This window comes from Carcharodon carcharias, chromosome 23 (genome assembly GCF_017639515.1).
Source record: "Carcharodon carcharias isolate sCarCar2 chromosome 23, sCarCar2.pri, whole genome shotgun sequence".
NCBI classification, from domain to species: domain Eukaryota; kingdom Metazoa; phylum Chordata; class Chondrichthyes; order Lamniformes; family Lamnidae; genus Carcharodon; species Carcharodon carcharias.
In genome coordinates, this window is record NC_054489.1 from 36,995,528 (window position 1) to 37,010,682 (window position 15,155).

Genomic DNA, 15,155 nt, shown 5'->3' on the forward strand with positions numbered 1-15,155 from the left:
CCCCCCCCCCCCCCCACCCCACACACACCTTAAACCAGCTTATATTTCAACTCTTTCTTGGACTCGAACTCAAGTTCTGTCGAAGAGTCATGAGGACTCGAAACGTCAACTCTTTTCTTCTCCGCCAATGCTGCCAGATCTGCTGAGTTTTTCCAGGTAATTCTGTTTAAGAAAATGATAACCAGTTAATCCACTAACTCGCAACTATCCCTTTCAGAGCCCTACGATGTTGGCCTTCAGGTTCTGGGGAATTATCAGTTTTTAGTCCCTCAAGATCCTCTAGTATTTTTCCTCTCTATTTCTGGTTTGTGTTTTGTGTCGTTGACTATGAAGACAGACACAAAATATTTGTTCGATGTCTCTGCCATTTCCTCATTCCTCTTGGTGAATTATCCTGTCTCTGCCTCCAAGGGACCAACATTTACTTCAGCTACTTTACTTCCTTTTGTATAGTTATAAAAGCTCTTACAACCTGCTTTTATATTCCTGGTTAGTTTATCCTCATATATTTTACTTTTCCCTTTTTATCAACAATTTTGCTCACCCTTTGCTGGTTTCTAAAGCTCTCCCAATCCTGAGGCTTATCCTCAATATCACAAGGCTCTTTAATACAATATCATCCCTAACTTTCCTGGTAAGCCATGATGGATCTTTCTTGCTGAGTTTTTGTTTTGCATTTTATTTGAATATTTTGAATAATTGCTTAAGTTTTCCCCATTGTTTATTTCACTCCATACCTTTATTTGCGCAAGCATGCTTAGCTGCTTCTCCCCTGACACCTCTGTAATTAGCTTTGTTTAAATTTAAGATTCTTGTTTTGGACTCAAACACGTTGCTCTCAAACTTAATATGGAATTAAATTGTATTATGATCACTTTTTTCCAGGGAATCTTTTACTATGAGATTACTAATTAACCCTGCCTCATTGCACAATACTAGATCTAAAATAGCTTTGCCCATAGTTGGTTCCACAATGTGTTGTTCTAGAAGTTGCCATGAAAAGCATTCTGTAAATTCATCTCCTGGGCTATCTTTGCTCATTTGATTTGTCCAGCCTTATGTAGATTAAAGTCTCTCGTGATTATCACAATGCCTTTGTTACAAGCTGCAATTATTTCTTGTTTAATGCTTCGTCCAGTTGTATAACTACTGTTAGGGGGCCTATAAACTACTGCCACTCGCATTTTCTGATCCTTGTTCTTCCTAATCTCCACCCAAATGGATTCTATTTCCAGGTCTCCTGATCCAAGATCCTTTTCTTACTACTGTCCTTATGTCATCTTTTTACTAGCAGGGCTAGCCCTTCTCTTTTTCTATTCTGCCTGTCTTTTTGAAATGTTGTGTACCATGGTATATTTATTTCCCAGCCTTGGTCAACTTGTAAGAGCAATAATATCTAATCCATTTATCTCTATTTGTGCCACTAGTTTATCTATCCTGTTACAAATGCTTCATTAATTCTGATTTAAAAAAACCTTTAATTTTTTTATGTCACTATTCTTTGCATGGAGCTTATTCACTGACGCGCCAAGCTTCCTGTCCCACTCTGTCTTTTTCCTCCAGTCGCCACACAGCTCTAATCATAAAGAGTGGAAATTTGGATAAGAAATTTGAAAAGTGACCGGGTATCTTGTTCTCTCTGCTGCAGACTCGTATTCTTCTAGACTGTGGAAAAGATGAAGTGTGTATCCCAGATCTCAACCTGACTGTGACAGCGTAAGTCTGTTTCTGTCTTTTGCTTCTCATTCTGTGCTGTGCTCCAATGGCTGCTCCCCCTGCAAATATTCAAAAACAATCCCCTGCTGAAAGGCATAAATAATTACTGACCAGGAATACATCACTTCTCTAAGGTCCTTTGATCAAACTTTTATGAACGTGTTTGAGATTTGCAGCATAGAGTAAGGATCATATGGAGATATTTTAATTATAAAATGAGCCAAATGCATTCCTAATTTCTTTGTGGTCTCCGATCATTTCTATTTTTAAAAGGGCATAACCTTCATGAAAACATGTATCTGAAGACGTGTTACCTGCTTACTTACAAACATAGTGGCTTTGAATGTAAATTGTGTTGAAACACACAATCAGATTGTGATGATTTTTTTTGCACCGCCATTGGCAACTGTACCTTCAACTGAGTAGGTCCTACACGCTGGAATTTCCAACCTAACTCTCTCCACCTCCCTACCTTCCCTTCCTCCTTTATCACAGTCCTGAAAACCTACCTCTTTGACCAACTCTTTGGTCTCCAGTCCTAATATCTCTTGTGCAACTTGGTGTCAAATTTGGATTAATGACACTCCTGTGAAGCACCTTGCTATGGTAAAGGTGCTATATAAGTGCAAGTCATTGTTGTTACACAATGATGAAAATATCCATTCTGGCTTTTCTCCTAAGAAAAAGGTTTCCAAATATTTTTTCAGAGAACCAGTGCTCCTTTGATTTTATTTTCTCCCACTTTATGTGTATTCCGGAGTCACAGCCCAGCCTATACTGGACACAGCGTTCTGTGACCTGATCTTTGGCCTCTAGTGGTGCCCTGGATTCAGGCATTCAGAGGTTTCGCCTCCCTGCTTGTCAGAAATGCCACGTTTCCACTTAGCGCCCACTCCAATGCCACAGCTAAGACTTCACAATCACCGAATGCACCACACGGTGCAAAGCAATTCCAAATGACTTCAATTTAGCCTATGCTAAGTTAACTGATCTCAGCCTGGTTGGCACTGGCGACACTGTCAATGACCAGATCAATACCTGGATTCAGGAGCTGAGAAATCCACCAGGTGCTCCTGTTTCTGATTCGCTATCCAGTGACTCCTGTTGGAGAGGAGGTGTGAGTGGACAGGATTGAGATTCCAGAGTCAGATAGCTTGCTGACAATCACTGTTTTGGTCCAGGTTTGGCAAATGACCACTTGGTCAAGGCATCAGTCCCAGAAAAATTCTCAGAAGGGGCAGAGGGAGAATGAGAGGAAATAAAGAATCCTCACCTCACTCAGGATCTCCATGTTTCTGATGGATGAGGAAACCAAAGAGCCATTTATGACTGAGTTTCTCTCAATCATTCCACAGTGATAAGAAGCTTCTGATGGCTGGTGACTTAAATCCACTTACTGTGGTTACCCATGCAGCCAATCATGGAGAAGGAGCCTATGAGACAGAACTCCACATCTCCATCCCTCCACAAGTGGACTTCATTAATATTGTGCGGGATAATAAGGTATGACCAGTGCCATTGCTTTATGTATATGTTGTACAGGACTCCATTCACTAACCTTTTAGTGAGCTTAACTACATTATACACTTGCAGGGTTGATCTTATGGGATGGTCATCAAATGTCATACTTTGCTGTTCACTGGTACATTCCCATTGGCTTTGCTCAAAGTACTTTGAAGATTGCATTGGTTTAAAGGGAGAACACTTAACACGTAACATATTCTTCTACTTTTAAGGTCAATTTGTGTTAATTTAGCTGTTCTTTTAAGGTCACAAAGTTTCGGAGCTGCTAATAAGTGTACCTTGAAATAAATTAGAGGCTAATTACATTCTCCTTGCTTTTTAAAATATATTTTAGGATGCTTTGTTCATCAGCTTCAGTGGGGAGACGATGGCATGATGGTATTGTCGCTGGACTAGTAATCCAGAGAGCCAGGGGAATGCTCTGGGGACCTGGGTTTGAATCCCACCACAGCAGATGGTGGAATTTGAATTCAATTTTTTTAAAAGTCTGGAATTAAAAGTATGATGATGACCATGAAACCATTGTTGATTGTTGTAAAAAACCCATCTAATTTACTGATGTCCTTTGGGAAGGAAATCTGTCGTCCTCACCTGGTCTGGCCTACACATGACTCCAGACCCAAAGTAATGCCCTGTCCCACCAGCAGGAAAGGCCCAGCAGAGGTGGCGGCACAGTGGTATGCAGTTGGGAAGGGGTTGCCCTGGGAGTCGTCAACATTGACTCTGGACCCCCATGAAGTCTCATGGCATCAGGTCAAACATGGGCAAGGAAACCTCCTGCTGATTACCATGTATTGCCTCCCCCCCACCTCCCCCCCTCCCCCCTCAACTGATGAATCAGTGCTTCTCCATGTTGAACACCACTTGGAGGAAGCATTGAGGGTGGCAAGGGCACAGAATGCATTCTGGGTGGCAGACTTCAATGTCCATCTCCAAGAGTGGCTAGGTAGCACCACCACTGACCGAGCTGGCCAAGGCCTAAATTACATATCTGCAGCAGGGGGTGAGGGAACCAACAAGAGGGAAAAACATACTTGATCTCATCCTTACCAACCTGCCTGACGCAGATACATCTGTCCATGACAGCATCGGTAGGAGTGACCACTGCACAGTCATAGTGGAGACGAAGTCCCATCTTCACATTGAGGATACCCTTCATCGTGTTGTGTGGCACTACCACCAAGCTAAATATGGGAAAGATTTTGAACAGATGTAGCAACTCAAGACTGGGCACTCATGAGGTGCTGTGGGACATCAGCAGCAGCAGAATTGTACTCAAACGCAATCTGTAACCTCATGGCCTGGCATATCCCCCACTCTACCATTACTATCAAGACAGGGGGTCAACCCTGGTTCAATGAAGAGTGCAGGAGGGCATGCCAGGAGCAGCACCAGGCCTACCTAAAAATAAGGTGTCAACCTGGCGAAGCTATAACATAGGACTTCTTGCATGCCAAACAGCATAAGCAGCAAGTGATAGACAGAGCTAAGCAATCTTACAACCAATGGATCAGATCTAAGCTCTGCAGTCCTGCCACATCCAGTCATGACTGGTGGTGGACAATTAAACAACTCACTGGAGGAGGAGGCTCCACAAATATCCCCCTCCACAATGATGAAGGAGCCCAGCACATGAGTGCAAAGGATAAGGCTGAAGTATTTGCTACAATCTTCAGCCAGAAGTGCTGAGTGGATGATCCATCTCAGCCTCGTCCCGAGGCCCCCAGCATCACAGATGCCAGTCTTCAGCCAATTTGATTCACTCCATGTGATATCAAGGAATGGCTGAAGGTATTGGATACTGCAAAGGCTATGGGCCCTGACAATATTCCAGCAATAGTATTGAAAGCTTGTGCTCCAGAACTTGCTGTGCCCCTAGCCAAGTTGTTCCAGTACAGCTACAACACTGGCATCTAAAATTGCCCAGATATATCCTGTACATCAAAAGCAGGACAAATCCAACCCAGCCAATTACCACCCCATCATCAGTAAAGTAATGGAAGGGGTCATCAACAGTGCTATCAAGTGGCACTTGCTTAGCAATAACCTGCTCACTGACGCCCAGTTTGAGTTCTGCCAGGGCCACTCAGCTCCTGACCTCATCACAGCCTTGGTTCAAACATGGACAAATGAGCTGAGCTCCCGAGGTGAGGTGAGAGTGACTGTCCTGGACATCAAGGCCACATTTGACTGAGTGTGGCATCAGGGAGCCCCAGCAAAACTGGAGTCAATGGGAAATGGAGAAAACTCTCTGCTTGTTGGAGTCATACCCAGCACAAAAGGAAGATGTTTGTGGTTGTTGGAGGTCAGTCACCTCAGCTCCAGGACATCACTGCAGGAGTTTCTCAGGGTAATGTCCTCGACCCAACCATTTTCATCTACTTCATCAATGACCTTCCTTCCATCATAAGGTCAGGAGTGGGGATGTTTGCTGATGATTGCATAATGTTCAGCACCATTCATGATTCCTCAGATACTGAAGCATTCCATGTCCAAATGCAGCAAGACCTGGACAATATCCAGGCTTGGGCTGACAAGTGGCAAGGAACATTTGTGCCACACAAGTGTCAGGTAATGACCATCTTCAATAAAAAAGAAACCAACCATTGCCCCTTGATGTTCAATGGCATTACCATCACTGAATCCCCCAATATCAACATCCTGGGGGATACCATTGACCAGAAACTGAACTGGACTAGCCATAAAAATACAGTGGATACAAGAGCAGGTCAGAGGCTAGGAATCGTGCAACGAGTAACCTACCTCCTGACTCCCCAAAGCCTGTCCACCACCTACAAGGCACAAGTCAGGAGTGTGATGGAATACACCGACATTGCCTGGATGAGTGCAGCTCCCACAACACGCATGAAGCTTGACACCATCCAGGACAAAGCAGCCCGCTTGATTGGCACCACATCCACAAACATGCACTCCCTCCACCATGGACACACAGCAGTGTGTACCATCTACAAGATGCACTGCAGCAATTTACAGCACCTACCAAACACACAAGCACTACCATCTAGAAGGACAAGGGCAACTGATAGATGGAAACACCACCACCTGTAAGTTCCCCTCCAAGTTGCTCACCATCCTGACTTGGGAATATATCACCGTTCCTTCACTGTTGCTGGGTTAAAATCCTGGAACTCACTTCCTAACAGCACTGTGGGTGTATCTACACCACATAGACTGCAGCGGTTCAAGAAGGCAGCTCACCACCACCTTCTCAGGGGCAACTAGGGATGGGCAATAAATGCTGGCCCAGCCAGCGAAACCCACATCCCAAGAATGAACAAAAAAATGTAGCTCCCTATTGGTTTACCTGTGATTTGCCCGAGGCCTGGAATTCCATCCCTAAACTTCTTTGCCTTCCTCTCTCTCCTCTTTTAAGATACTCCTCAAAATCTTGGTCCTCTGTCCTGATAGCTCCTTCTTTGGCTCAGTGCCAACTTTTTTCTCCGATTAAGCTCCTGTGAGGTGCCTTGGGTCATTTTACTATGACAAAGGCACTATATACGTGCAAGCAGTTATTGCAGTTTTATGAAAATTACATTTGATATTTAATGCAATGAGGTGCAGGTATGGCACACACACATTTCCGAGTGTGATGGATAATCTAAATGTGAGTCCTGTAGATAGAGAGATAGAAGCTGTTGAAAGTGCTGCAGGTCAGCAGACAAACTTTCTGTAGGTCCCTTCCATCATCCTTTAAGAAAGGGAAAGCTGCAAGTTCTGACTACATGCTGTTGCCTATTGCACTGAACACATGCTCAATTCCAGGCAGCCATTATTGAACTAACTTTATTTACACCTCCCCAACAGCAGAGAGGGTAATATAACAAATTGCTCAGATCTTGCTATATATTACACTCCTTCCCCACTAAAAACAACTTACCATTAAAATGTAAAGTGGTATATTATTATAATTTCCCAGAATACAATATGACTGAACCCACATCAACAATATCTATAATTTAACAAGTTGGGTTGCATATTTGGTTTTACTGTAATCATAACCAAAGCATATATGATTGATGCTACCAGAATGAATTGTGGAGTTAAAAAAAAGTTTTCCTTAACCCCAGTATATGTTTAACAAAAATATCATCAGTTGACTAGAAATAAAGAAACTAACAGCTTGCTTCTTCTTCCTTCCTACATATTTTCATTTAACCTATCTGGCTTCTTTTTCTTTTTGTCTGTGTTTCTTCCATTTCTATTAGCTTGACTCTGCTCTCTCCACATCTCTGACTGTGTCAGGCCTGAACTTTTCTCTGCCAGTGGATTCTGTAATACTGGCAAACTTTCCATTTCTTTTTGATTTTCACTTTCTTTCTGACTTTAACTTTGGGCCGTAGGAGGAATATGGACTATAGGAGGTTTCTCATGCTCTCCATTTGTCAGATTTCCTCTTTCAAGCAAATGGTCTATATGACACTGATGGAGTCTCTACAATCTTCACCAGGTATGCGAATGTACCTAGCCTCTCTACAACAACTCCAATCACATACTTCTTATCACCTTGCTGATTTTTCATCGTGATCTTCTGACCAGCACTGAACTCACTAAGCTTCATGCCTCATGTATCATGGCTCATCTTCACTTTGTCTTCTGCTTACTGATACTCCATAGACCACTCTCAATCTATTCCATCACTGAGCAGTTGACACGCTGGAGCGAATGTGTTAAATAAGTCCAGGATAAACTTAGAATGCACAATAATTCCTTTGAATGTTCTGAATTCTTCTTTGTTGTCTGGTCTCTTTGCTTTCAAAATCCATCCATCTTCTCCTGATTTGGATGGATATCTTCACCATCTATTTGGTGACCCAGGTATGTTACACTTGACACCATGAAGCAGCATTTGTGCTTTTTAGCTTTGATGCCATACTCTTGATCTACCTGCTCAACAACATCAACTTCTGATTCCACATCTATCATATATGCACTTGAAGATTTTCAAACTCCTTAAACAAGCTTTAGACCTATCACAACCTGGTGCATGGCTCTGACTTGGACCTTTGCTATTTCCTCTATTCCTCCAAAGTGGACGTAACAGACTTCCCCATGGGTACAGCACTTTGACTGGGAATGGGGACATTTCAATTGTTGGTGGCTACCATAGCAACAGTAATATCCAACTTTTTGATTCTGAATCTGTGAACTTGGCTGCCATGGCCTGGATCTCACTGAACTCCAGTGCACCTCCCCTGTCAGCTCATGCAAAGAACCCCTTAGAATTTGCAACTATTGCTTTCTGGCATTTCCATGGCTGTGGCCTCATCACAGGCCTCCTTCCACATCAGCTTATTGCCTTTACTCAAAAGCCTGGCCTGGGTTTTATTGTTCTTTCAGCCTGCTATGAATGTGTCTCTAAGGTCAATTTCTAAGTTCATGCCATACCCACAGTGATGAGAGAGTTTCTTCAATTCGAGAACGTAATTTGGAACAGGCTCACTTGTCAAATGCTTCCTTTGATGGAACATAACTCTCAATGCAATTTCATTCTTGGTTTGCCACAATATGATTCCAGAAAGTCATTAATTTCAGCTTAGTCCATAGTACTGGGTACTCATAGGCAACATTGGTTAGACACCACCTCAAAAGCATTTAGCCCCATCCTGGTGACAAAAACATTTACTTTATCCTCATCTCTTATTTTATTTTCTTACAGCCAAATGTGTAACCTTCATTCATAATTACCTGCCCTCTTTGTTTGGGTTGAATTTCCCCATTGTCCCTACATATGCCTGCAGTACCATTTTTACAATATTGCATCATGTTGCCTCACTGTGTACCTGAAAATGATGTGCACACACAGAGAAATCTTTCAAAATGCCCAAACTTCCTCAAAATTGACCTTAGAAGTTCCAAAAATGTGTCACAATATTCTTCAGTCCTTAATTTCTCAAAAGAAATGTAAGAAAGAAATCCATCCCATTTTTGTTACCAGCTTTCTCTCATGTATTGCACTAAGGCTAATAAATGGTCAATTGCAGGCAGCCATTAATAAATTAACTTTATTTACACTTTCTAATAGAGAAAGCAGTAGAGAGGGCAATGTAACAAAATGCTCAGATCTTGCAATGTACTACACATTTACTAGACATATATACTACACATGCCATCAAACCATTCCTGTTCAAGTTGCATCAAAGTAGCAGAGAACAAATGCAACAGCCAAACCCTGAATGATTTTGTTCAGTTGGTCTTCTTGCTGACAGTCTTCCAAAAGATACGAGTCCTTGGAAGCGAGCAGCCCCCGTGGTGAAATCACCTTCCTCTCACAGAGTAGTCTAAAGATCTTATTATGTGAAAGTTGGGTGGTACTCTTGGTGCATCTCCAGCTCAGAAGCTGCTGCTGCTTTGCAGTTCTTGGATAGTAGGTGTGGGTGACTGATTTGTCAAGTTAAGCAGAAGTTGAGTCATCCACTGGCCTGGCTTCAGGTAGTGTTGTCTTCAGGATGCTCCACTAATTTTTTACAAAGGTCCTTTGCTGCTTGTTTGTCTAACTTCTTATTATTACACATTACTTGGCTCCAACTGCGAACAATTTGAAAGATCTCTCATTATTATTGAGTTAGTTTGAATCCACCTGGAAATGGTCCAGGTGCTTTGATACAAAACACCACCTGATTTGGACAATATTGCATTAGTTACAGTGACCTCTTTACGTGTGGCATCATCATTTGAGGCTGTGGAAAGTCAGTTCCAGTTCCTCACTGTGGGACAGGATGATGCAAGATCCTACATTTGATCCATACTCTGTTCTCAGCCAGGGGGCAGTGGGATGATGCTATTGCCGACCTCCCCATTCTTAGGCTAGAGGGGAAGGGGGAGAACTCAGCCACATTTCCTGCTGCCAAACACTATCCATCAACTCCAGCTGGAAATGTGTGTTTGGAGTAATGGGTGATGCCCTCCATAGTTCAATGACCAACACTCAACAACATTCACACATAGAGAATAGCTGAGCTACTGAAGAGTGCCTGGAGCCTTCACTTCTATAAACTATTACATGGGTTGGCACATTCACAAGAAGCAGGGTGAAAAACCTTTGTGTTTTGGCACAATTTGTAAACATTGTTAATTAAAAATTGAGTGCTGATGAGATTATTGGGCAGTTGCTGGGAGGAGTTACTGATCCCTGCAATAAGGGGAACCTCAGTATCACACTCAGCCAATGACCCTGAAGTATGGATTAACACTGGACAGTGAAGGTGTGGCAACTTTTGATATCTATTTGCGAAGAATGATCTCTGCAGCTTGAAATTTTTGGCTGCACAATTCCTATATAAAACAACTTATGGCCTTTACACCTTTGTCAAGATACTGGTGGGTTCATTTGCAGCGTGCCAGCTTATTTTACTAACTCCTCGTTTTCTTCATAATACATAATTTGTGTATTTCTTTCTTTAAGGACCTCACTAAGCTGAGCTGTAACCCAAAAGTGGAGAATGGCACTCAAATAGTGGTCTGTGATCTCGGTAACCCCATGAAACATGGCGTGAAGGTAAGGCCTACAGAATATCTAACTGTGATTCTATTTACAGATTCCAATTTAATGCAGCGCTGCTCAAAGTGATAGATGAATCCAGAGGAAGATGCGTAACACTAGATGTACCATAGTATATAGATAATTAATTTATCCCAATATTTTCCCTAATTTTTTTCTCTTGCTGTTGCTGGGCACTGGTTCCATGGCACTGATTTCCACCTCCCCACCAACCCCACCTCCCCCCACCATGTCAGCCAGTGACTATGTCTTGGGGTATGGAGGGTGCATCCCTGTTGAGTCTGATATCCCACATGTATTTTCCAGGAGGACTCACTAAATACCAATCGGACTACAGCAGTGCAAGAAGACAGCCCAGCACCACCTTCTCAAGGGCAACTATGTTTGGGCAATAAGTGTCAGTGCCATCCAACTTCAAGAATAAATGAAATAAAATCCTAGTTGATTTTTGCTCTTTGCATCTCCTGACTAGTACAGGAATGATTGTAATTCTCTAACCTTCAGCCAGGCTGCAGTACACTATCTCAGCAGAGCCCAACGTTGGAACCCAAACCTTCCTGAACTGTATGGCTCATGAGATGGTGTATTTATCCACTGAATCATCCAGCTGGTGAATCCCACTCCCCTTTTATTGAGGCTTGGTAAAATACACGTCAACCGTTTAAATGCAACTGCTGAAGTTTAGTTTATTTTAGTGTGTGAATGCTTCATGGACGATGATTTAGCATTATGTCCCTTTTTACATTTGGACATTTTAAACATGAACCCCGCATGTCCCTGGAGATTGAGTGACTTTACAGTTAACCAGCCTGTGCTGAACCAGAGCTTCGGGTTGTCATGACATGTCGTATGATAGAACCTCAGGGCCGCATTGGGAGGCTGACTGTAAAATAAAACTCAGTGTTGTTACTTAAAATATTAATCAAAACCTGGATTATTTGCTTCACTGTGTGTTGATTATTAATTGCTGCTTGGCTTTATTTCTATGCTAAACAGCTGGCCTCTTTACTGAAACAGCTGCGATGACAATAAAGACGCCCCATCTCTTTTGTTGCTCTTTAGTTGTCTGCAGGGCTCCATTTCACGGTGCACAGCTTGGAGCAGGTGGAGTGTGTCACATTCAGCATGCAGATTAAAAGGTAAACAAGACAGGGGCAGCAATGAAAGGACTAAAACATGCAAATCTGATCAAAGGCCATGAAGCCTATAAGCCCTTGTTTTCATAAAGGCAGCAAAACTGAGCCTGTGCTGGCCAACTTCTATAAATATGCTATCCGGGCAAGAAAAATATGTGTAGGGGGAGCTTAAGCCAGGGCAAGGGGGTGGGACAACCAGCCAGGCAACAACTCTTAACAGGAAGGGGTTATGGTTTCTTTTCTGCTTGTGATGGAACAGTGAGAATCTGCAGAAAAGGTTGCTGAGATATGGCACAGGTCAAAAATTTCCCCTGCAAGATTTCCCAGCATTTGCAGCGATGCAGGAGAAGGACCACATGAGGTTACATCTTCTTAGATTGACAGTACATCCATGCAATCTGGTCTGCCCCCTGAAAAGATTAATGAGCAAACTCCAGCTTTAGCGAAGCCACCTCATTGATTACAATAACATGTAAGGGCTTGGAGTCTGCGATCAGCGAATTGACTAAGCACGCCACTGACCTCAAAGGTGCTTGCAAAGATCGAGCGTTCTCTGTGGCATGGATTTCTCCTCTCCTGATGTCAGTTTGAACCTGATGCCAAGTCTAGAGGATTTCCAGGTGTCCAGAAACGGTCATGTCATCAAGCAGGGTAAGCAGCAGTATTCTCACAGACAGCAAGCGGGAGGTAAAAGACACGACATTTTTCACTTCTAATTAGCATTTTACAGGGAGTAACATAAATAATTAAGCATACACATAATTAAAGTAGAAGCTGAAATATCACAAACAAATTCTTTAAGTATAAAAATTGCTTTAAAAATCAATACTTTTTTCTCACAACAGGGAAATTTGATATTTCACAAATATAAAATTTGATTTTCAGGGACAGTGAGGCTGTGGTAGTACTTACAAAACTACACCATTAAAACCCAGTATTCAACAAGCTATAACTTTTTTCAAAGGTTTTTACAGCAAGACTAACAGGGTAAAAGGGAAAGTTTTCATCAGTTCAGTGATTTCTAATTGATTGCAGACTGGGTGAACTTCAACAGGACCCGCATGGGGAAGCATAGAATCACTGGCAACAACTTCTGCATTTCTTCATTTAACTGCACATGAGTACGTAACAGAAGTTTCTGTCAGTTTCAGTGAAATAGTGATGGTGAACCCTGACAGTTTCGCTGTCCTTACTACTGCAAAATCTGGACCAATTTATATATAGAGAGAATAAACGCCATAGCTTCAGATGATTCCACAGAGTTGTAGCATATAGAAGAGGATGAAATGATAATGCTTGAATAGGTAAGAATGAAACCAAGGGAGGCCAGTCCCACTGAGCTAGAACATGGAGAAGAAACATTAAAAGAGGTGCGGTCAATTATGTTGTAGGCTGAAGAGACGTTGCAGTGGGATAAAGCACCACTCATTGGAGTGATTCAAACTGGGAAGAGATAGGCACTGATTTGAGAGGTGAAAATAAATTCAGGATTTTTGAAAGGAAAGGGGGCTTAGAGATGGAACAATACTTAGACAGGACAAAGGTGCTGAGAACGTTTACTTGCGGATTAATGACAAGTTTAAAAGGTAGGGGACAGTGCCCAAGGTGAAGCACCAACTAAACTGAATATTCTTGAAGATGTTATCAAATTGCTGGATGCTGGAAATTGGTTGGCATTGAATATCCTAATTTCGAGAAAGCTGTTGACAAGATTCCTCATAAAGAAATCTGTCCTGTGTAATTGGTGGGAAGATTTTGGGGTTGGTGAAGAAATTGGTTGCATTGCAAAAAGCAGATTGGGGCCTTTCACAAGAGGAGTTGCACAAGATCAGTTCTGGGGCTATTGTACCTGATCATCTTTATCAATGTTTTGGACGAGGGAAAAAGGTTGTGGGCCGATGTAAATGTGATGGGGAAAATAAATCCTTACCTGGCAGACATCCTTCAAACAGGCAAGTGTAGTGTAATGCATTTCAATAGGAGGCAACAGCAAGGAAATGTGTACCAAGCAGTGTTATATGCTCAAAATTGCTAAGAAGGAGAAGATACTGCGTATTATAGTGCGTGAATCTTTGACGGCCCATGGCTGCTGTTGCCAGGCGCCTATGAAAGTAAATTAGGAATTAGGGTATATCCCTAGGACAATTAAGTACGATCAGAGGAATACAACCCTTTCCCTATGGAAGGTGTTGTTCAGGCCATGTTTAGAATACTGAGATGGGAAAATGGGCATTGGGCCTCATTAACATTTTTTTTGTATGAGCTCTCACAACCTTTCTGCCCTCCAATGGCAACTCGCACAATGAGGATGGCAAATGTCATGTCATTTGCCTCACCCACAGTGGCAGAAAGATGCATCTCAGGAGAGGGGGTTGGTGTTGGCAATGGTGGGAGAGAGTGGAGGTGGGGGAAAGGCAGTGACCATCATTTCTCGTTCTGCTGCCTCCAATGAAATGTATATTTTCTTAATCTTATGGAAACACTTATCTTTCTGCTGGCCACTACTTAAGAATCCTGAGAAGGACAGGCCCGATTGAGGAGATTAGCATGGCTCCCGAACATGTAAATCTGTGATACGGCCCATATTTTTCCTAATTGAACGAAATATAATTAATAAATGAAATGGTTTGTACAGTGAATGAAAAGAACAATTAAAAGTTTAACAGTGTGTGAGGAGAGTTGAGATACAGAATATGCTTCCCATTGATGTTCTCCCTGACACCTGCCACCCAATAAACACTACTAGACTCAAAATAATAGATTGCATAGCAATCTTTTATATATTATTTTAAAGAAGACCAATGCCCTGATTAATCTCATGGCTGTGGAGCTCCAGTTATCTGGCTTCATTCTTACTGAGATTGCTATCTTATCATCACCAGCAGCTCACTGCACTATGCCATCGCCTGGATCATGTAATGAAATAACTTCTCAACGATCACCTCATAATACCGTCAGTACAATTCCACTTCCACTTTCATCTGTCATTGACCCTGATTCACGTATTCATGAGAGAATGCAAGTAAAAGGCTGTGATTTATTTTCAAGATTCAGATGGTGGGAACAAGTCACTTCAATAGAACTATGGATCCTTACTCCTACCCTTTTGTAACCGGATATCAATTTTCTTTTTCAGTAAGAACTCACAAAACTCTCACAGTGAGGTGGTCCTTTTGAAGTTTCCCGTTCAAGTTGTGGCACAGCTTGTTCTAAGGTGGTAGGAACTAGTCTTGTTCGTTCTTTTACATTGTTTGTCTGTC

At 42.3% G+C, this 15,155-nt stretch overlaps 1 protein-coding gene across 2 annotated transcripts in view; it reads left to right on the top strand.

Annotated features, from left to right (window-relative positions):
• Positions 1–15,155, top strand: part of LOC121269157 (integrin alpha-8-like) — a 154,136-nt gene that overhangs the window by 110,411 nt on the left and 28,570 nt on the right. Inside the window, exons 19-23 of one of the 2 annotated variants that reach the window (XM_041173670.1) lie at positions 1,649–1,716; positions 3,072–3,219; positions 10,664–10,756; positions 11,822–11,898; positions 15,032–15,112. In XM_041173670.1, the coding sequence (XP_041029604.1) occupies positions 1,649–1,716; positions 3,072–3,219; positions 10,664–10,756; positions 11,822–11,898; positions 15,032–15,112 (467 nt within the window). The remainder of the gene's footprint in view (positions 1–1,648; positions 1,717–3,071; positions 3,220–10,663; positions 10,757–11,821; positions 11,899–15,031; positions 15,113–15,155) is intronic. The other variant, XM_041173671.1, reaches the window with a different exon arrangement.